At 40.8% G+C, this 22339-nt stretch overlaps 1 protein-coding gene across 2 annotated transcripts; it reads right to left on the reverse strand.

Annotated features, from left to right (window-relative positions):
* Positions 1-1269: 1269 nt before the first annotated feature.
* TRIM63 (tripartite motif containing 63) lies at positions 1270-21106 on the reverse strand. Of its 2 annotated transcripts, XM_040337900.1 has the most exons (10): positions 20742-21106; positions 20240-20400; positions 19835-20006; positions 15765-15860; positions 12658-12891; positions 11945-11967; positions 11392-11516; positions 9653-9727; positions 6353-6432; positions 1270-1640 (listed from the first exon to the last, which is right to left on the reverse strand). In XM_040337900.1, the coding sequence occupies exons 1-9, from the start codon at positions 20898-20900 to the stop codon at positions 6374-6376; spliced, it is 1104 nt and encodes a 367-aa protein (XP_040193834.1). In that variant the 5' UTR covers positions 20901-21106; the 3' UTR covers positions 1270-1640; positions 6353-6373. The 2 variants fall into 2 exon arrangements, with proteins under 2 accessions (XP_040193834.1, XP_040193835.1); XM_040337901.1 differs by lacking the exon at positions 6353-6432 and having other exon boundaries at positions 20742-21105.
* Positions 21107-22339: the final 1233 nt, after the last annotated feature.

Raw genomic sequence — 22339 nt, forward strand, 5'->3', positions numbered from 1 at the left:
GCCGGAGATTGGAGTGTGGACAGACACAGAGGGATAAGGGTGGTAGGAAGAGATACAGATCGAGCCATCTCTCCTCTCCCCTCTGTATGTGTTTGTGAGGGGGGGGCTGTTAGTGCTGGCTTTGGGCAGTGTGAAAATGAGTGTAACTGACACTGCAACAAGCAACCCTGCTGGGAAGCCAGAGTCCGAATAATGAATAATGTGTCCGGGTCCAAGTCTGAATAATGTGTCCGGGTTTCAGACCACCTGAAACCCGAACTGTCTGGGTGAATCCCAGACAGGTGGCAACCCTACAGCTGCCTCTTCTGCCTACCCCTCAGCCCAGCCCTGACTAGGCTAAGCCTAGGCTAATAGATTGATGTCCCCCTGGGAGAGTGTCCATGACAGCCCGGAATCACAGGAAGTCGGCTGGCTGTTATTCAATGTCATTTATAAACAAGACAAATATTTCAGCAAAAGTTGCTTTCTTTATGTTCCTACATGCCTAGCTATTTAATTTTTAAAACATTTGGAGTTCCACATTAAATGCATATGTTTACTAATCAAAGACCACAACTAATCTAATTCATAAACTTTTCTGTATGCTGTCAGTATTTATCATTTTACCTTAGTAACGCCTTACTTCTAGTAATGTACCATGTTTCCCCGAAAGTAAGCCCTAGCGTGATTATCGGGGCGGGCTGCAATATAAGCCCTACCCCGAAAGTACTGTCTGTGTACACCACAAGTGGTGTGTTTTCCTAGACGGGACTTTAAATTGGAAGACTGGGTTTGTTTATGACAAAAAATTGGTCAAGAAGGTATCAAAATTGTATACATTTATTAATTGAATTGAATAACGGCCAGGACTTGACATAAAAGACAGCATCCAGGTGACCAAGGGGAATGAACATGGGAAATACACTTGTCGGCGGCAAGATTATTCAGTCAGAAATGATAAAAGAACATAAACAACAAAAATTGCAAAAACCAGAGAAACTGTCTGTACAGTGGAGACAGATATTCCAACGTTTCGAGGCTTCTTTATTTTGTATGGCCTCTTCTTCAGGGGAGGGGTGATGCAACTTGTGTTGGCAGCATAATCAATTTGTGTGCTTATGGCTGTTTTCAAAAAGAGATAATTTGCCGGTCAGTGTTAAGGTTTACATATCCTCTAATAGCAACATAATTATTATGATTGCTAACAATATGCTACCCACTGTGGATACTAGATTGGGATTGTAGATTGTAGATTGTCTACAGGACACGGTACCATAAAATCACAGCGACTGTCTCAGAAATCTATTTTATTCAAGTTTTGCAGTCAGTACATTGCACACTAATCCAAAGTTACTTTAATGTGACCCAAATATTTGCCCACGTTCCTCGTCACAAGGTGTCTGACAACATGGAAACCAACCCAAATGCAGAGTCACAGCACCCAAGAGAGATACAAAAAACAAACAAGAGAACAATTATATACATCCCAATCAGATGACCAACAAATGGGGTCTTCTGATGACTAGCAGCAGTCCGGAGTTACAGCCCAGTGGATCTTTGCTCTCCGCGCTCATGTGATTCTTTTTTCCCTGAAGATTGTGACACATGCTCCATTCCTGCCTCCCCGTGAATCCTTCACACACACTGGAGTTCTTGCTGCCCTGTAAATAGCAGAGTGAGAGGAAATTACCAAATGCACAGATTATACATTTCGGTCATGAAAATACATCACGAGTACCGTATAATTGTATGCAGTCTGGTATTCGGTACTTTTTTTTTTTTTTTTTTTACAGATGCTTAATACTAGTATAGTTAGTAGTAAAATAAACTTTGAAGAATGTATATAAAAATTCATACAAGTTATTGTTTAGTTCCTTTTTTCTCTTTTTTTTTTCCTTCTCCTTTCTCTCTCTCTCCTTCCTCTCTCTCTTTTGAGAACGGATAGAGAGATTGCACTGTGATAAGTTTTTTTTTTTCTTTTTGAATGTACTTGGATTTATTTACTTATATTTGTTAGATGATTGTTATTTCCTATGTTTTGTATAAATGAAGAGGAAAATTTATTTTGAAAATAAAGAAATTGAAAAAAAAAAATTCATACAAGCTATAAACCAGTTTTCCAATTTTTGGGGTGCAAACTGAGTTTATTCTGTAGCACATGTTTTTCAGAATCACAATTTTAAATCATCTGAATTTTTTTGACTCAATCAAATTTTAGCAGAAGGGTTAGTTTACCCCTATTTTTCACAATGTGCGGGATTCTGGTTTTATTGTGAGCAGAAATTAAAGTCTTCAGGAACATTATACTTTTATTAGGGTCCATCTACTGTATGTTTTAAGCTACAAACAATACACACACTTATCTTAATTTCTAGTATTTTGCTATAGAGCAGATAGATGACATAGGGGGGGGGGGGTTATTTACGAAAGGCAAATCCACTTTGCACTTCAAGTGCAAACTACAAGGGCAAAGTGCACTTGAGATTGTACTGAAAGTGCACTTGGAAGTGCAGTCGCTGTAGATCTGAGGGGGACATACAAGGAAAATAAAAAACAGCATTTTAGCTTGCACATGGATGATAAAATCAGCAGAGCTTCCCCTCATTTCGGATGGTCCCCTCGGATCTAAAGCGACTGCATTTCCAAGTGCACTTTCAGTGCACTTCCAAGTACACCTTCAGTGCACTTCCAAGTACACCTGGAGTGCATTTGTAGTGCAAAGTGGATTTTCCTTTCGTAAATAACCTCCATAGTGCCTTACAGAATGTATAGAACCATTCACAACAGTCTCTGCCTTAGGTTCCGCGGTCCATCGATTTTTTTTTTTTTTTCTGTGCATTCAATGGGGTTTTAGATAACAACTTAGTACTCGCATGTTTGGCGATTAAAAGCATATCCTGTTCGTTTTCGTTTAAAAGATAAACTTATAAAACCCGATCCTGGCATTTTCCATGTGGGCATTGTGAAGCCCACAAGCACAGACTTCCGGGAAGCGGTGAATGCTCTGCTTCTGGCATTTACCGCTCTATCTCTCGCATGAGCAGTGTTGACGGCAAGCCGCGCCGTCAACACTTCCTGGTTGCCATCACAACGGGCGGCGTCATTCAAAGTACACGCCCCGTTGTGACGGCAATTTTAATAAACAAATCCAATGAAATTGTATTGCTCCCGTCCTTTGAATGGCTTCCTTTGCATCGTGTAATGGCAATATTTTCCTGCGTGCCCTGATTTAACATGGCGGAATTAGAATCGCCCCCGTCACTTGACCGGCTTGTCCTGTCTGTCTCCTTGTTGATGAGCCAATCTGGCATCTGCTGATCAGCTTCTGCTGTGACTATTCGCAGCAGAAGTGGTGTGCCCCCTACCTGGAAGTGCCAGATCACTTACTAGACAAGAGTCATTTTGCTGCTGTATAATGGCATTATGTGGGTTAAGTAGTTGGGTTCATAAAAAAAAGAAAAGAAAACGACTGTGTCCTTTTCCATTTTTCTGGACCTAAACATGGCAGATCAGGCGCATAGCCTGATGTAAACGGACACAAGTCTATTTACATCTGACCACCTGTAGAGCCCTCACGTGTCCGATGGGCACACACTGAATGGGCACAGATGTCAAAACATTGACATCTGACCTGTTCAGCTCCAATTCAGAAGGGGATCTGCTCATGTGTCCTCTGCCAAATGGAGTGGAGGGGCTCTGTGTGAAAGGGGCTCTAATGAGACTGCAGCAGTGGCCAGTTAATGCACCCTAATTGAACAGAGGAATGGTGGTTGATAAAGCCATGAATCATAGCTATTAAGTCAGGCAACTCCTCCATGTAAAGTACAGTTCTGGCTCTTCCCAAACTCTGTGACTTAGCATGAGCTCATGCCTATTAATGGTAACATACTGTAGTTGTCCTCCACTGTCATGTCTGCACTAATCCTGGACTGCCTATGACACTGTAGCTATGGACAGGCAAAACTGGATCTCTCAACAGTTAAGCCATGCCCGTACATCTGACTATCCTTTAATGTCTATAGCCAACGTTACCGGCTCTCAGTGCCATATACACATCTCTGATCACAGAGTCACTCAGACCAAGAAGATCACAGATTATGGCAATTGAAGGCTATTACTGTCATTTACATATAATGGACTCCTTTGTGGTCCCTGGTTCATCATGGTTCTCTCTGAATACAGAGGTACTCTGAGTCTTTGGAGCATCACTAATGAGAGATACCTGATCAAAGAGACACTCTGTGTAGTACAAATGTCATAAGGACTGGGTAACCTGGCATCCTGTACCATATTTCATTAAAATGTCCCCACCTCATCATTTTTTAAAACTCTTCTTTAATTACAAATAGTGCAACAAATAATCAATGCTTACAGTTGCTGAGTCAATACATGGTGGATACTAATCTAATATTAGTGTATAAAGAGTTTGATTTACTAATACTGAAGAGTGAAAAAAATCTGGTGCAGTTGTGCATGGTAGTCAATCAGCTTCTAGCTTCAGCTTGTTCAATTAAGCTTTGACAATAAAACCTGGAAGCTGATTGGTTTCTATGCAGAGCTGCACAAGGTTTTGCACGCTCCAGTTTTAGTAAATCAACCCCACTGTGAGCTCCACTAAAGGATTCAGGTAATCGTTTAAAGTAGTAGTTTAACCCATTAGCTAAATACACAGGTGCCATAAATATTAATGTATTGTTTAGCTGCCAAAACAATTGTTATTCTGTTCTAACCCTGTTGTGATTAATGCACCCTTGTGACACTGCACCGTAGAAGCAGTCCCATTAACCAAGCTGATCAATCAACTTGGGTACATTCAACTTGCCCATACATGGTTCGAATCTCGGCCGGTTCAGCAGGAGTTTCGAACTGTCTATGGCCGGCTTTAACCACTTAAGATTCAGACCATTATGCAGGTTAAGGACCTTGCCCCTTTTTGCAATTCGGCACTGCGTCGTTTTAACTGACAATTGCGCGGTCGTGTGACGTGGCTCCCAAACAAAATTGCCATCCCTTTTTCCCCACAATTAGAGCTTTCTTTTGGTGGTATTTGATCACCTCTGCGGTTTTTATTTTTTGCGCTATAAACAAAAATAGAGCGACAATTTTGAAAAAAATTCAATATTTTTTACTTTTTGCTATATTAAATATCCACCAAAAATATATAAAACTTTTTTTTTTCCTCAGTTTAGGCCGATGCGTATTTTTCTACCTATTTTTGGTAAAACAAATTGCAAATATGCGTTTATCGATTGGTTTGCGCAAAATTTGTAGCGTTTACAAAATAGGGGATAGTTTTATTGCATTTTTATTAATAATTTTTTTTTTACTACTTATGGCGGCGATCAGTGATTTTTTTTGTGACTTCGACATTATGGCGGACACATGGGACAATGTTGACATATTTTTGGGACCATTGTCATTTTCACAGCAAAAAGTTCTATAAAAAAGCACTGATTCCTGTGAAAATGACAATTGCAGTTTAGGAGTTAACCACCTGGGGGCACTGTAGGGGTTAAGTGTGACCTCATATGCATTTTTAACTGTAGGGGGCGGGGCTGGACGCGTGACGTCAGTGATCGTCTTTCCCTATATCAGGGAACAGACGATCACTGACACTGCCACAATGAAGAACAGGGAAGGTGTGTTTACACACACCTCTCCCCGTTCTTCAGCTTCGGTGACCGATCGCGGGACACCGACCACGATCGGGTCCCAAGGGTGCGGTCACGGAGCTTCGGTTGGGCCTTAAAGAGACACGTACAGGTACGTGATTGTGCCCAGCTGTGCCATTCTGCCGACGTATATCGTCAGTAGGGGGTCCTTAAGTGGTTAAAGAAGAAGTCCAGCCTGAGCTCGTTTGTTTGGGCTTCTCCTCTGGGTCACAGGAGTGCAATTCGTTTTGCACTCCTGTGACCCGTTTTCAGCCGTCCAGGCACCACGTCATCACGAAAATAAAGTCTGGATCCGCCAGGTGCCTGGACTGATACGCGTATCAGCCTCTCAGCGAGCCTATGAGAGGCTGAGATGGCCGCTCTCCGCCCCTCCACAGCTCAGCGCTCCAGTGAGCACAGGGGGGGGGGGCAGAGCGGAGAGCTGCTGATTGACAGTCAGCAGCTCTCTGTTCAGGGAGCAGTGACAACCGAGCCATCTGTGATGTTCGATCACTCGGTTCTCAGTGCACAGGTGGTGGGGGACAGCTGCATCATCGGACCGATGCTGCATCCACCTGGGTAAGTATGAATCTAGAAGAAGAAACAAAAACATACTTCTCTTTTGATGTAATCCTTTCATTTAAATCACAGTAGCTTAGTTGTTAGCTCTTCTGCCCTTGCAGCACTAGGGTTCTCTGTTCCAATCCCAAGCATAACATTACCTGCATGGAGTTTGCATATTCTCACTGTGCTTGCGTAATTTCCTTTGACGTGTTGAACACATGCTGTTTGGTTAACTGGTCTAAATTGGACATAGAATGTGAGAAGTATGTGAGATGTGAGATGGGATCTGTGATTTTAAGGCAGGGACTGATACCAATGTACAAAAAAACGCTTTGTGAATTTTTGGCACTATAGAAATACCTGTAATAAATATTTGAATTCATAACTTGTTTAAATGGGATCTTAAACGTTTGCCTAGAGGACCTTTTTAAAACCTGACTCCAGTCACTCTTCCCGCAGCCTCCCCACTCATAAAAAACTTATTGCTAATGTGCTTGCAGAAAAATCAGGCAAAATCCAGTAGTACCTGTCTTATGATGACCGCTGGCCCTGCACTGATTACAGTGCAGTCATGATAAAAATCAGCAAGAAGGGTGGTCACAAGATCGGTCAGAGACCAGCATGAACTCTGGCAGACCACTGGAGTAATATATTTTTACAGTTAACAACCTCTCTCCACTATAATTCCCAACTCTGCTCCTGTCTATCTGAGTTTTCGGTATTCCAACCCACCTTGTGTGTTCAAGTTTCCCTGTTGCATTCTTCATTATGTAAAATAAATTAAAAAAAATCTAGCAGATAGAATGGGATCCCCCTCCCCGTAGCATGTGTGCACTCCCAGGATTTCTTTTGACTCCTAATGACAAAGTAACTGACAGCTACTCTTGGAGGAGCTCCCTATCTTCTAGGGAGATTTATTGGTACCTCTACAACAAGGACCTTTTCTGGGTGCAGCTGCCTATGGGGGGGAGCTCTTTACAGTTGACGCCATCTATTCCATATTGGACCTCTGAGCTCCCTTGTAGCTACAAGGTAGACTTTTATTTAATTGTCATGTAAAACTATCTTTGTGTATCTCAAAGAATAGCCTGAAACATAAATGTATTATTACAGTGTCTACTTGATAAACACGTCACTAAATTTAAGAAATTACATACTTCAGGCACACAATTAGTGTCACATAATTTTTATTCCGCCCTTTCTAACACAGTCCATTGACTAATAGAGACAGTAAGCTCAGAGAGCTGCTAATACGACTATGGTGGGGTGAGAACTTGGGGCCATGATGTAAAGCATGCAGAGGAGAAGTTGCTGCTCAGGAACATTTATGATACAGATTTTGCAACTTGTGAGGGTTAGGCCTAGTACACACGAGAGGATTTATCCGCGGATACGGTCCAACGGACCGTTTCCGCGGATCTGGATCCGATGGAGTGTACTCACCATCGGATCGAAATCCGCACCGAAATCCCATCGCGATAACGTGTCGCGCTGTCGCCGCGGCGACGTGCGCGACGCTGTCATAAAAGGAATTCCACGCATGCGTCGAATCATTACGACGCATGCGGGGGATTCATTCGGACGGATTGGGGTGCCAACATCGCTGGATTCCAGACCAGGTAAGTGTCCCAATATTAAAAGTCAGCAGCTACAGTATGTGTAGCTGCTGACTTTAAAGCAGAGTTCCACCCCCCCCCCCCAATTTTTTTTTTTTAAGTGGTAGTAAACTCTGTTTATTTTACCTACAGCTAAGATTTTAATAAAGCTTAGCTGTAGGTAAAATTAATATCTCTGCTCTAGTGAGCAGCAGCCAGTGATGTCACAGACGCATGTGCTCTGAAGCAACGGCATACCTGTGCCGTTCTTTCAGAGCTCTGTGCCGTGGCCGTGACTCCCGCGTACATGGGAGTGACATCATCACGGCTTGACCATTCAAGAGTGCCTGGAAGGAAGACCGGGTGAAGATGGAAGCGTCTCCAGGGGTGACAGTGTGCCACCGGAGGGCTTCGTTTCAAGGTAAGTCTTTGTGTTTGTGTTAGTATGCAATTAGTATGCAATTTCGCATTTTCTAACACTTTGAATAGAATGGTGATTGCCTAAAAAGATCTTGTTATCAAATTTGCAGAGCAAAAAAATGTCAGACAAAGTCTTTTTAAATGCCTACACTTTTTTTTTCCTTCTGAACTTGCTAGCAAATGTACCTACTTTAAAAAAAAAATTATATTCCCTAGCACAGCCCCTTACCTCTTTTCACAACAAAGGAGCGAAGGGGAATTCTTTAGAGCAGGGATATGCAATAAGCGCACCTCCAGCTGTTACAAAACTACAAGTCCCATCATGCCTCAGCCTCTGGGTTCATGCTTGTGGCTGTCAGAGTCTTGCTATGCCTCATGGGAATTGTAGTTCTGCAACAGCCGGAGGTCCGCTAATTGCATATCCCTGCTATAGAGGGTCACAGGGTTAAGTGACAGCTCTGAGTCTGTTGGGGCTGGTTACATCACACCCAAAATGGTGATGCCTAGAAGCAATCTCAGGGCTTTTTGATGTCTACACAAGAGGCTTTTACAGGTAAATAAAATGGCTAAAATATTTTAAATTCACATAATATCTTCCAGGAAAATTGTTCTAGAAATTAATGGTCTGATGACAGAGTTAAAGTAATGCATGCAGTATTTAACTCATGAACATGCAATTCACAAAAAAAAACATATTTTAAATACTACACAAGTTAATTTTTTTAAATTTTGTGGTATTTAATGTGTGTTTTTGCACGTTATTGTACCATAAACAGTCTGCAGCGGTAAGTAAAACATGTAGCAAAGGTATTTCTACTACTGCTAAATGTTACATTTCAGCTAAGAGTTGCTAGTTGTTAAGGACCTGACACCCTCAGGTATCCTAACAACCATGACTCATCTGCTGTGGGGATTACCCTCTGACAGCAGAAAGTAAACAAACAAAAAAAATGCGTAAATCCCCCCCAGGCTCTTTGTGTATATGAATTTTTGGGGGAAGCTCAAGGCAAAAAAAATAAAAAATGCTGATGAGTAATGATGCCGGTGGTGCCGACTCTCTAACAACCAACTAGTTTGTTAAATAATGTGTGGCTAAACCGCCCCTTATTTAACATTTATTTTTTATTTTTATTTATTTATTATTTTTATTTATTCTAGATCCTTCGACGAACAGTCATAGATTTTACACACTGTGAAGTATGTGAGCAAGTAAATATTGGATAGGAAGGTTTTTTGTTCTTATACCTAATCCCTTTATTTCTAAAAGTTGCCAATAAGAACAGGATTTGGCCCATGATTAGCCTGGGTATGGGTGGATTTCGAAAATCTAAAGCAAGAGAGTTATAACTGTCTTTTTTTTTTTATAGGGATTTATACACATAATATTTTGGTCGATCTTATTATGATGTTTTTTTTTTATATTCTAGAAATGTAGTTTCTTACCAACAGGTTGTTCTTCTGGCTCCTCATATTCCTCAGTTTCATCTTCTTCTTCTTCTTCGTCATCATCGTCACAACCTACAACAAGGCATAATGATTTCATTTCATGAACTACACACAACAGGATATACAGTAAAACCTTGGTTTGCGAGCATAATTCGTTCTACAAACATGCTTGTAATCCAAAGCACTTGTATATCAATTTTTTTTTTACAGGGTATAAAAGAGTAGAGAAGCACCTCTAAGCGTAGCAATAAGTTGCTAAATGTTGTACCTTCATTAAATGTAACCATATTGCTACACTTAGAGGCTCCTCTCTTCTCTTTTATGCTCAGTTGTGACATGACGCTACTCTTATATCAACACATTGCTTGTATATCAAGGCAAAATTTATTAAAACATTTTGTTTGTCTGGCAAAACGCTCTCAAACCAAGTTACTCTCAAACCAAGGTTTTACTGTACACAGTGTCTTTAATGATATCTAGCAACAGTAGTCACCCCAAGGTAACCTACAACTCTGTTTTTTCATTTAATTAAACCAAACTCCAGGTAAACAGCTAAATACACAGTTGAAATACATATAAGGCAACTTTCACACTGGGGCGGGAGCCGCGGTGGCGGTATAGTGCCGCAGAAAAAAGCGGCGCTATACCGTCGAATTTGCCATGGGATTTGGCCGCTAGCGGGGCGGTATTAAGCCCGCGCTAGCGGCCGATAAAGGGTTAATACCGCCCGCAATGTGCCTCTGCAGAGGCGCATTGCGGGCGGTATTGCCGTGGTTTCCCATTGTTTAAAATGGAAAGAAGCAGTATACATACCGCTCCTCTAACCGTTCCAAAGATGCTGCTGACAGGAGATTTTTTTCTCTCCTGCCAGCGCATCGCCTCAGTGTGAAAGCCCTCCGGCTTTCACATTGAGGTTGCTGTGCAGGAGTTTTTCAGGTGGTATAGCAGCGCTATTTTTAGCGCTGTACCGCCTGAAAAACTCCTCAGTGTGAAAGGGGTCTTAGTGTTACCTGCATAAGGATTTGTATTTCTACCTATCTAGTACTAAAATTTACAGGGAGTGAGACCTGATTTTCTCTGCTGCATTGCAGTAACATTTACAGGTCTTCTCTCCACTCCCACCCTATGACTGGACAGTGCAACGAGAAGCAGTAGACTGATGACCTCAACTTTCTTGTCAATCTGCTTTCTCCAACTATCAGCATAAGCCCCCGTTCACACCAGTGCGACTTGTCATGCGATTTGACAGTTCCAAACTGCATGATAAGTCGCACCCCATTATGGGCAGTGGAGCCGTTCATATTGCTGCGACTCATTTTGATTATGACAGTTATGAAAAGGTTCCAGCACTACTTTTTACCAATTTCATTGCGACTTGCATAGACTTTTGATAAATGAAGTCACAAGGCGCAATGAAATTGGCAGTGCAAATGGGACTGATGTGCGGCTCTGAAATCACGCTGAAGTAGCGCGATTTCAAAGCCACGCCGGCGTGAACCAGGGCTAAACCTTGCACTGCAGCACAACCAAAGAGCCTCTTCTGCTGCTTCTCCCTCAGTCTGACTTTTGCAGCACAGGGAATAGCAAAATTCAGCCTGCTTACATTTCGAAAAGTATTTAAGAATGTAATATTCAATGATAAGCTGGATACATTTGTGTCCTTTATAACTGGTTAAAGCTCAGCTTTAAAGATATTAATACTGTATCTACAACTCATATCATAGCAACACACTTACCTGTATTAAAATCAAGGTTTCTTAAGCATTCAAGAATATGTTCAGTGTCCAAAGTAAATTGGTCCATGTACTCAAAACCAGATTCTGTTTTCTCCAACTGACTACCCTTAGAAGCATCCATAATCCTACGAAGATAAAAATGGTGTTGAGTATGCCATTGGCATTCCATTTAAAATTATTGACTTTTGAAGACTGAGATGGACGGGCACTCAACAAAAATGCAATTTGGCTTATCTGACAATTACATCTGGAGATGGGAAAAAAAAAAGCTTAGCAGTGTTCTTATATTTTCTGGACAATCGAATCTACTGCAGCAATGTTCTAGCTCTCCTAGTTTTGGAGAGGGTAATGAAGGGTTTCTTAATTTTAGGAATAGTTTTTTTTCACCTTCTGCGAATTGAGGAGAACAATCAATAGTGAGGATAAAAATAGCAATAAAAACCTGATAACGTTTTTAAATCATTTGCACTACATCTAAAAAAAAAAAGAAATGTATAGAGTTGTACTATAAATCATGCATTAAATCTACTTTAGTATTGCATTAACTGCTTACCTTTTAATAAGCTGTTTGGATTCCTGGAAAAAAAAGAAAAGGAGAAATATTTAACAACTTAATCAAATATGACAGCATATGATGTATGTGACAAACTACACAAACAGAAAACCCAACATCTTTGTTTTGGAAAACTTAGGGAATGGTTATATCCCCTGTGAGGTTTCTTTTTTCAACAGGCCTGTAGGGAAGATTTCCCTTTCCTGTACCACAGATTCAGCAGGTTGTATGAGGAGAAGCCCCTCAGTGTGAAAATAGATAGATAGATAGATAGATAGATAGATAGATAGATAGATAGATAGATAGATAGATAGATACTGACTAAGGCCCCTTTCAAACTGTACGACCTGAATGTCGCGTCATTTTAATGCAACTTTGACAGGACTAGAAGCAATGCCTGTGTAATCTTGATGTCTATGAACCTCAAGTCGCATCAAAGTCAGACCAAAGCAGTGCAGGGACTACTTTGAAGTTGCTGCGACTTTAAGGCGCACAGATATGAATGTACTCATTGGAAATCATGGGGTACAATGTGTCATGCGACTTTGCAGTCCCAAGTTGCAGGACAAGATGCACAAGTGTGAAAATGGTAATGTTTAACTGGTTCTAATATTAAGATATGATATATTCTATTCTATCATGTGATGGCATTATAATAGAAACTGTAGGGTCCTTTTATTTACATGTTTGACACTGGTATGGTGAAGACTCACCAATAGGAAAGTAGCATGGCCAGCTTGTTCAGAAGCCTGAAGTGCATTTTGCAACAAGTTGGAAGAGGACTGAACTTGCTCTTTATAGCTGGCAATGAGGGTGCGCACAAAATCAGTCTTCTCCTCCTCAGCTTGTGCTATCCTTTGTACAAGAACAGCCTTCTTTTCTTCAAGGACTCTGCTTAGTTCTTCAAATACTCCATTCAAAGATTCCTTCTTCTTTTGACTGTTCTCCTATATTGTCATAAAAAAAATGTTTTTTTTTAAGATCCGAGAACGTGGTTCTAAGCTCAACATAATGGCCATAATTAGTGCCACATGGTGACCATGCAATGTACAGTGCCTTGAAAAACTATTCATACCCCTTGAAAATTTTGCACATTTTGTCATGTTACAACAAGAAACGTAAATGTATTTTAAGTGGAAGGAAAATTATAAATGGTTTTCAAACTTTTTTTTAACAATAAAAATCTGAAAAGTGTGGTGTGCATTTGTATTGTGTGTAATTTAATCTTAGTATCAATACAGCTGTTCTGTGAAGCCCTCAGAGGCTTATTAGAGAACCATAGTAAGCAAACAGCATCATGAAGTCCAAGGAACACACCAGACAGGTCAGGGATAAAGTTGTGGAGAAGTTTAAAGCAGGGTTAGGTTATAAAAAAAATATCCCAAGCTTTGAACATCTCACAGAGCACTGTTCAATCCGTCATCCGAAAATGGAAAGAGTATTGCACAACTGCAAACCTACCATGGCCGACCACTTAAACTGTATTGGGCAAGGAGAGCATTACTCGGAGAAGCAGCCTAGAGGCCCATGGTAACTCTGAAGGAGCTGCCGAGATCCACAGCTGAGGTGGGAGAATCTGTCTACAGGACAACTATTAGTCGTGCACTCCACAAATCTGGCCTTTATGCAATAGTGGTAAGATGAAAGCCATTGTTGAAAAAAAGCCATAAGAAGTCTGTTTTCAGTCTGTGAGAAGCTTTGTGGGGGACACAGCAAACATGTGGAAGAAGATGCTCTGGTCAGATGAGACCACTTTTGAACTTTTTGGCCTAAAAGCAAACGCTATGTGAAAGCCATAAGAAGTCTGTTTGCAGTCTGTGAGAATCTCTGTGGGGGACACAGCAAACATGTGGAAGAAGATGCTCTGGTCAGATGAGACCAAAATTGAACTTTTTGGCCTAAAAGCAAAACGCTATGTGTGGTGGAAAACTAACAATGTACATCACCCTGAACACACCATCCCCACCGTGAAACATGGTGGTGCCAGCATCATGTTGTGGGGATGCTTTTCTTCAGCAGGGACAGGGAAGCTGGTCAGAGTTGATGGGAAGATGGATGGAGCCAAATACAGTGCAATCTTAGAAGAAAGTCTGCAAAAGACGAGACTAGGACGAAGGTTCATGTTCCATTAGGACAACGACCCTAAACATACAGCCAGAGTTACAATGGAATGGTTTAGATCAAAGCATATTCATGTGTTAGAATGGCCCAGTCAAAGTCCAGACCTAAATCCAATTGTGAATCTGTGGCAAGACTTTCAATTTCTGTTCAAACGCTCTCCATGCAATCTGACAGAGCTTGAGCTATTTTGCAAAGAAGAATGGGCAAAAATTGCAAAGCTGGTAGAGACATGCCCAAAAAGACTTGCCACTGTAGTTGCAGCAAAAGGTGGTTCTACAAAGTATTGACTCAGGGGGGGCTGAATACAAATGCATGCCACACTTTTTAGATATTTATTTGTGAAAAATAAATTGAAGACCATTTATCATTTTCCTTCCACTTTGCAATTATGTGCCACTTTGTGTTGGTCTATCTCATAAAATCTTAATAAAATACATGAAAGTTTTTTTGGGTGTAACGTGACAAAATGTGGAAAATTTTAAGGGGTATAAATACTTTTTCAAGGCACTGTATGTTTATTTAGACTACTCCTAGATATTAAACAGCGTCTGAAGAAAAAGGTGTCTAGAACTTAAACATTACTTCATCTAAAAAAGATCATATAAAGGCCTTTTACACATGAAGGTCTCCATAACAATCGGTCTGTAAAACTGGATTTCTTTCCCCCTTTTTCTACTGGCTAAACAACTTTTTCAAAGATAAAGTCAAAGGCAGAATGCCCCATGTAAGCTGTAGGTTGTGACTTGAAACATTCACAAAGTTGAAGGCACTTTCCCTGGCCCCATGTGTTGGGTACCTGAGCAGCATCAGTGCTCTCATGTGAGAAGAGGAGGGAGCAAGTCACATGGTCTTTGAATTCTGAAGTACTAGACCAGGGGTTCTCAAACTGCAGCCCAGGGGCCAGATATCGCCCTTTGCTTGCCTTTATCTGGCCCGTGGGGCAATATTCCTTGCACTGATACAATACACTTTTTGTCCCACTGACATCAATGATGGGACACTATTCCTTCCACTGACCCCAATGGTGGGACACTATTCCTTCAACTGACACCAATGGTGGGACACTATTCCTTCAACTGACACCAATGATGGAACACTTTTTTGTCCCACTTACACCAATGATCGAGCACTATTACTCCCACTGACACCAATGGTGTAATTTTTTTTACATCCACTGACCCACCTATGGCATTGTTTACTCCCACCAATGCCAGGGCATAGTCTATTCTCATTGGCTACAGTTTGGCTCCCCTAAAGTTTAAAGGGTAATAAACTGGCACTTTGTTTTAAAAGTTTGTAGACCCCTTTTACAAGACAATGAAAGAAAGGTATGTGAAGCTGTGGAGGGCAGCAATTATGTGGACCTGTTCCTCTGCCCTGAGTTTGTAAAGCACACGTTCACTTTAAGAAAATTAACTGATTGCACAAAATATTTATGTACACTTCTATATCTGGAAATCATTTCACTAATAAATGGCAACATTTTATGTGTATTTTGCAACATATTTTTCAATTTAATTTCTACTGTTTATAAAATGATCTTTCATATTAATGCAGGTGAGGGGATCCACTTCACCGAACTGCCTACTTTTGCCATATATACTGACTTTTGTAAAAAGAGTCTAAAGAATATGCATCTGTGTGTCTGAATGCCGTGTAACACACATATATATATGTATACAATATACTTATACTGTACCTTTACAGATTTACATAACTCTTCCAACTGGCCAAGGATTGACTGAATTCTGTCGTTACCAGCAACCAGCATCGATATACAGTTGCTAAGCTCTGTCTGTGAGGAAAATATAATCAGCAGATCACTACATTGTTTTCTGCAATAAATAATAACAAAAGGCAAAAAAAGTAGTGCAATAGTCAAAATGATGTATAGTACCTGACAGCAGCCAATCTGAATAAACTTTACTGACTCTAGACCAGCTATAGATACATTCTGGTTGCTTGCTATGAGCTGCTCCTTAAATCACAATAAATATAAAAAGATTTGAAATTTTCAGGAGCTTTCATCATCATTCTGGATGTAGTGAGCCTGGAACAAGCATGCAGCCAGTGTTTCTGGTCAGTAATTGAGTAGGTACTAAAACAAGCATTAAAATGACACTGAAATAATGAAAAGCAGGTGGTGGCGCCAACCTTAAGTGTGGATTAAATATCAAAAATTAATGAATGTTGTATGGGTGATATAATAAAGCCAAAACAAAACCAAAACAAAAAACCAAAAATGTTCGTGGTGATCCAAATAACAAACAATTCAAAAAGCAAGTAAAATCAAAAAAGTGTTCTAGTGCTGGAAACTCATTCCATCTCTGCTTCATGCAAAATTGAGTGAATCAATAAATATAAATATATATATAGTGCAGTGTGCTTTCAACAAACAGTTTCCATACTGTAAGTAAAAAAAGAGTCTTTATGCAAAAAAAAAAAAAAAAAAAAAAAAAAATTCCATGCAGAAAATAAATAAATAAATAAATTATTAAAAGTGCTGTGTGCTTCTTCCACGTGAGAGCAACGTAGGTATAAATCTTCTGTGCAAAAAAACGTGCTCGCTCCCTATGGTCCCGCACTCACCAGATACTTGAACCCCTACAGGGGTAACAGGCGTTCACAGTATAAATACTGACAAATCCCTGGATCTTCCCAGAATCTAAAAAACTCCACCGTTCAGAAGAGGAGGACTTCTATTAAGGAGACGGGCCACTATGACTCTCAGTCCTTGGATTGGCCAACGGTGGAGTTTTTTAGATTCTGGGAAGATCCAGGGATTTGTCAGTATTTATACTGTGAACGCCTGTTACCCCTGTAGGGGTTCAAGTATCTGGTGAGTGCGGGACCATAGGGAGCGAGCACGTTTTTTTGCACAGAAGATTTATACCTACGTTGCTCTCACGTGGAAGAAGCACACAGCACTTTTAATAATTTATTTATTTATTTATTTTCTGCATGGAATTTTTTTTTTTTTTTTTTTTTTTTTTGCATAAAGACTCTTTTTTTACTTACAGTATGGAAACTGTTTGTTGAAAGCACACTGCACTATATATATATTTATATTTATTGATTCACTCAATTTTGCATGAAGCAGAGATGGAATGAGTTTCCAGCACTAGAACACTTTTTTGATTTTACTTGCTTTTTGAATTGTTTGTTATTTGGATCACCACGAACATTTTTGGTTTTTTGTTTTGGTTTTGTTTTGGCTTTATTATATCACCCATACAACATTCATTAATTTTTGATATTTAATCCACACTTAAGGTTGGCGCCACCACCTGCTTTTCATTATTTCACACTTTTTCTCCATTTGTGGGGATTTTTCTGCAGGGGCAGCCCCTCACACTTATTATATTATATACCTAATTATATTTAAATTTTCTGTAGCGCAGATTCACATTTTTCTTTTTTCCATTAAAATGACACTACTAAGGCCCCTTTCACACTGGGACGGGAGGTGAGGTGGTGATAAAAAATGCTAATAATACTAAAAATAGCGGCGCTATACCGTCGGAATTGCGGCGGTATTCGGCCGCTAGCGCTGCGGTTTTAACACCCGCTAGCGGCCGAAAAAGGGTTAATACCTCCCGCAATGCGTCACTGCAGAGGCGCATTGCTGGCGGTATAACCGCGGTTTTCCATTGATTTCAATGGGAATGAGCGGTGGAGGAGCGGTAAACACACCGCTTCTCTCACCGCTCCAAAGATGCTGCTAACAGGACTTTTGGAGCGGTCCTGCTAGCGCACCGCTCCAGTGTTAAAGCCTTTGGGCTTTCACACTGGAGAAACAGCATCCGCTGTTTATGGCTGGTTTGCAGGCGCTATTTTTAGCGCAATAGTACCTGCAAACCGCCCCAGTGTGAAAGGGGTCTAAAGCATTTAAATATAAGTTAGCATTGCCATCATTTGGATTTCATGTTGGTAGTCTCATGGAATGACACCACAGGTAGGTTCTTTAAATATATGTATTTATTTATTCCAGATGGCACAATAGAGCAATAACCCTACAAACTTTGTAGCTTATGTAAATTGATTACCAAATATCTCCCTGTTTGGAAAATAGAATACATTTTTTACACTTATAAATGCATAAATGTATTATTGTTTAATGTAAGGGTATAGTTTAGTGATATTTGACTGTTTACAGTGTTATAAAAGACACTAATGGGCACTGAATGTGAAGATTATAGGAACAGTTTGAAAAGCAGAGCCAAAATAAGACGTTTTAAGTTGTTGAAAATGAATGTTGCACAAGCTATAATAGCGTTCATCTCATATATCCCACTCCAACCTGTTGTGTGCCCTCACACCCCCACACAGCTGTGGTCCTATGAGACTTGGCTGCAGCCTCAACACTTTCTAAATATAACAGGTGACCTGGCTAGGCTATACTTATAAATAAAAATCCATTATTGATGTAGAGAAGAAGTGCTGCAGCACAGGCAGCGCGGAAGAACCCCAAGAGGCTAGCTATAAATGCAATACCTGGCAGAACGCCATTAGCCAAAAAACACCAAAAAAATAGGCACCTTATAAAATGAGTAATGTTAAATCGTAATCAATGTATGTAAGATATAAAGTTTAAAATTCCTGTTTGAAACGCATTGCATGCTCTATGACATGTATCTATCAGTTTGTATGAACATTGTGAAAACATACTGCAAATGCCCCCCCCCCCCCCCACTTCAACTTTTGGCACTTTATTTTTTAGGGGGAGAGCAGGTTACTGGTTTTGACAGTTACCTACTCCCAGTTCCACCAGGATCGCCTAGGCAATCTGAGTGAAGGTTCGGCCCACCCTTTCTTTGCCTGCAACCTTCTGGAACAATTCACAGACCCCAGAAGGCTGCAGGACCATTCAAAAAGTCAAAAAGTGTAGTGCAACAAGCACATGCGCAGTGGGAGGCCGACTGTCAAGTCGGAAGGAGTCACAGCTGACTTCCTACACTAAACATGCTGGTGCGGGGGACCAAAGACCGGTGAAGAACCTGGGCAGGTGAGGACTAGGGATGAGCTCCTTCATGTTTGCATAGTACACGTGCAGAGCCCGCCAGGAAGTCTGTACGGCGATGCGCTAACCACAGCCAGGGAGACATTGTCCCGATGCTCAGCTGCAGAGATCGGGAAATGTATCCCTGACTGTGATTAGTGCAGCGCCGTGAAGACTTCCTGGCGGGCTCTGCACGTGTATGATGCAAACACGCTGGAGCTCATCCCTAGTGAGGACAGAGCAGGATCCTTGGACAGGTACGTGTCCTATTATTAAAAGTCAGCAGCTACAGTATTTATAACTGCTGACTTTTTATTTTATTTTTTTCTAGGGTGAAGATCCTATTTAGGTGCAATGTATTATATACTCATGCTTTTAGCCAATCAGTGCCCCATTTTTGGCTGACAGCTAGATAAACTATCTTAAAAACAGACAAAAGTGGACAAATGTGAGCACACTATGACGAGGTGTTCAGTCCAATAGTATTTCAATGTCATGTGAGCAAACCAAAGTATTCAGTTGAAGACCACATGGCCATAGGCAGAACATACAGAAACATTGTATATAAGCCCATTAACACCTATGTATACCGTATCACACGGTCAGTAAAAGTCTTTATTCTGAAAGGTGAATGTTAATGTACCACAAAGACTATGCAAAGAGTTGTCATTGGTTCACTACTTTAGCTAGATTGGGAAGTGCTTCTAAAGTGCCATGGCCATATGTTTTACAGTAATCTTTTGGTGTATTTATAGCCCTCGGCCTCTCACCTTTTGAGTCTGGAAAATATTCTGGAGGGGAGACACTTCGCAGTCTTTATGAGCACCAAACACTTTACACATGGAACATGTAGGTACTTGGCATGTGATACAGTAAATGTTTATTCTCTCATCTTCATGCTTTTCACACATTGGATGGTCCTCCTTTTTCTTTTCAGGTCGACTAGTCACATATAGGCAAAAAAATAAAAAAAAGCATAAAGTTTAGAAGCATGTGCAGGATATCACCAACAAAGTAATCAAACATTTACAGCAATTTTCTGGTTTAGAAGTGTTAGCAAAGTGTGCCCAGTGGACATCTGTGTCACCTTGAAGAAGTCTAAAAAATCCACATACTTCATTGAAACTATTTTATTTACATTCACTGGCGTAATTCATTTTCTCATCGTTGCTCACCTGTGGTCCTGTTTGTAGATATCTATTATATTTTCTACAAGTAGGTTTCTTTGCAGCCCATAAACTCCATGGCGGTCTAAAATAACCTCATGACGGCATGTTGGGCATCGAAATTTTCCCCCAGACGCAGAAGTTCGTGTTGGCCAATATGGGTTGCCAGCCTAAAGTGACAAAACTGTTAATAGCTAGCCAATAATAGATCTTAAATGTCAGTGGAACAATAAAATGTTACATAAAACAACTAAACAACAAGATGAGTATGGGTCCTACAATACAAATTATACAATTGTAAAACAGAATATGGAATAAAAAATGGGTGAATGTATGTGTATAGTTTTTTAAAATGTTAAAAATGTTCCATTTTAAACAGATTAGCTCATGTTTAAAGTTTTATAAGAGTATACATATTTTATAAAAGATACAAATATACTACTGCTGTCATGATTATGCAACTTAAAGTATTAAGAATATAGATGAGAAAGAAGAGCAAATGTCCCCTTACCTGGAACACATCGTTGGCACATTTTCGACACAGGTTGTGCTGGCATGGCAAGATCACAACAGGTTTCTGGAACATTTCAAGACAAATAGGACAAATTAGCTGTTTCTCCAAGCTGTCCATGGGACCATTGTCCCGGATAATGTCAGAATTGTAATCCATTTTGCTTTATAGTCCCTTCCAATTATGTTGCTCTTTTCCAAGCTATGTGTGAGTCTTCTTAGCTCTGTTCCTGTATGCACTTGTCTCTCTCAACTTGTTCTGTATACAGTATTCTTCCCTGAGGTCCTTCTTGTGAGTTGCTCTTGAATGGCCTTGTATAATTCTCTCACACCAAGATTAGCTGGTGTTTTCTCCACTGCTGCTCAGATACATCCTATATATAACTTGTGTGCTGGTCACATGCATATGGTGGGGACGGACGTGTCACACATTCCTTTTGTTCTGAAGGGTCAAGTTTCCTGTGGTCCCTGAAAGTTTGCAGAGCTGTCACATGGATAAATGAGTAATCTGCAGGAGCTCATTCTGTAAACAGAATCGCTTTTGTAAGATGTGGATTTATGTTTTCCAGGCCTGGCATGCAAACAAACAACTGCGTTTTCCAGAAAGTCCTAGACATCAGACACCTAAACTCCTGTGCCCCCATATAATATTTGTGTATGTTCTTAGATGTTGCTCTTCACCTTACATTGCTTTTGCTAATGGCTCTTAGGATCTGAACTTAATATGTTTTCTGAATATAAACACATAGGCAGGCATACTTATATTTGACAGAGATCATAAAGCTTGACACAGGTGACTCAACAAACTGATAGAGCACAGTTGTTGAATAGTGCTCCTATATGATGTATGTTGTTGTAGCCTATATATTAAAGAACCCAAATCAAAATCGTAGACAATGGTCATTTTTGGCTTGTATTTACTGTAGCTAATGTATCACCCTGGTGTTTAGGCAGGGTTGCCTTGGCTAATTGTTGAGGATAAATTGATTTCACTTTATGTCTGTAATTGCTGCACTTTTCTCTTCTGCTGCTAGGTGGCCGGGTACTTGGTGGCATTAGATACGAGAAGGGAAATGAAAGGTCAGATTATGGATATATGGGGCATCTCAGCCAATGGGCAATGGTTTTCTTGAATCCTTTGGCCTGCTGGGAAAACCTATATATTTGGGTGGAGTCAGGTGATCTGTGTTCTGTGCCACCTGGACGGCTGCCTGGGTGGGCATGTGTTGATTTGCCCGGGCTGCTAGGCCAGAGTTTGGGCCTATTCCAGGCACATCTGGCTGCTAGGCTGTCTGAGGGCCTATCCAGAAGCAAGAGAACAGAGCAGGGTTGGGATTGCGGCTTGCAGTCCAACCAGAAGTGATGGTTCTGCTGGCCGGAGAGCCTGTGGTGGTTGGAGGTAGAGGGGAAGCTGTCGCCACGAAGGAACCATTCACCTTATTACCAGGGACCACAGTGATTAGCTGAAGCAAGTACCGAAGCAGTATTCTCACCAACCGGGGACAGTGAAGAATCTGGAAACTTCAGTTGGTATCAAGCCAGGGACCCAGTCAGCGGAGGTGAGGCTTGCAGAGCAGCCTTGTGTGTCAAGCCAGGGAC

The sequence above is a fragment of the Rana temporaria genome, chromosome 2 (assembly GCF_905171775.1).
Source record: "Rana temporaria chromosome 2, aRanTem1.1, whole genome shotgun sequence".
Taxonomy (NCBI): domain Eukaryota; kingdom Metazoa; phylum Chordata; class Amphibia; order Anura; family Ranidae; genus Rana; species Rana temporaria.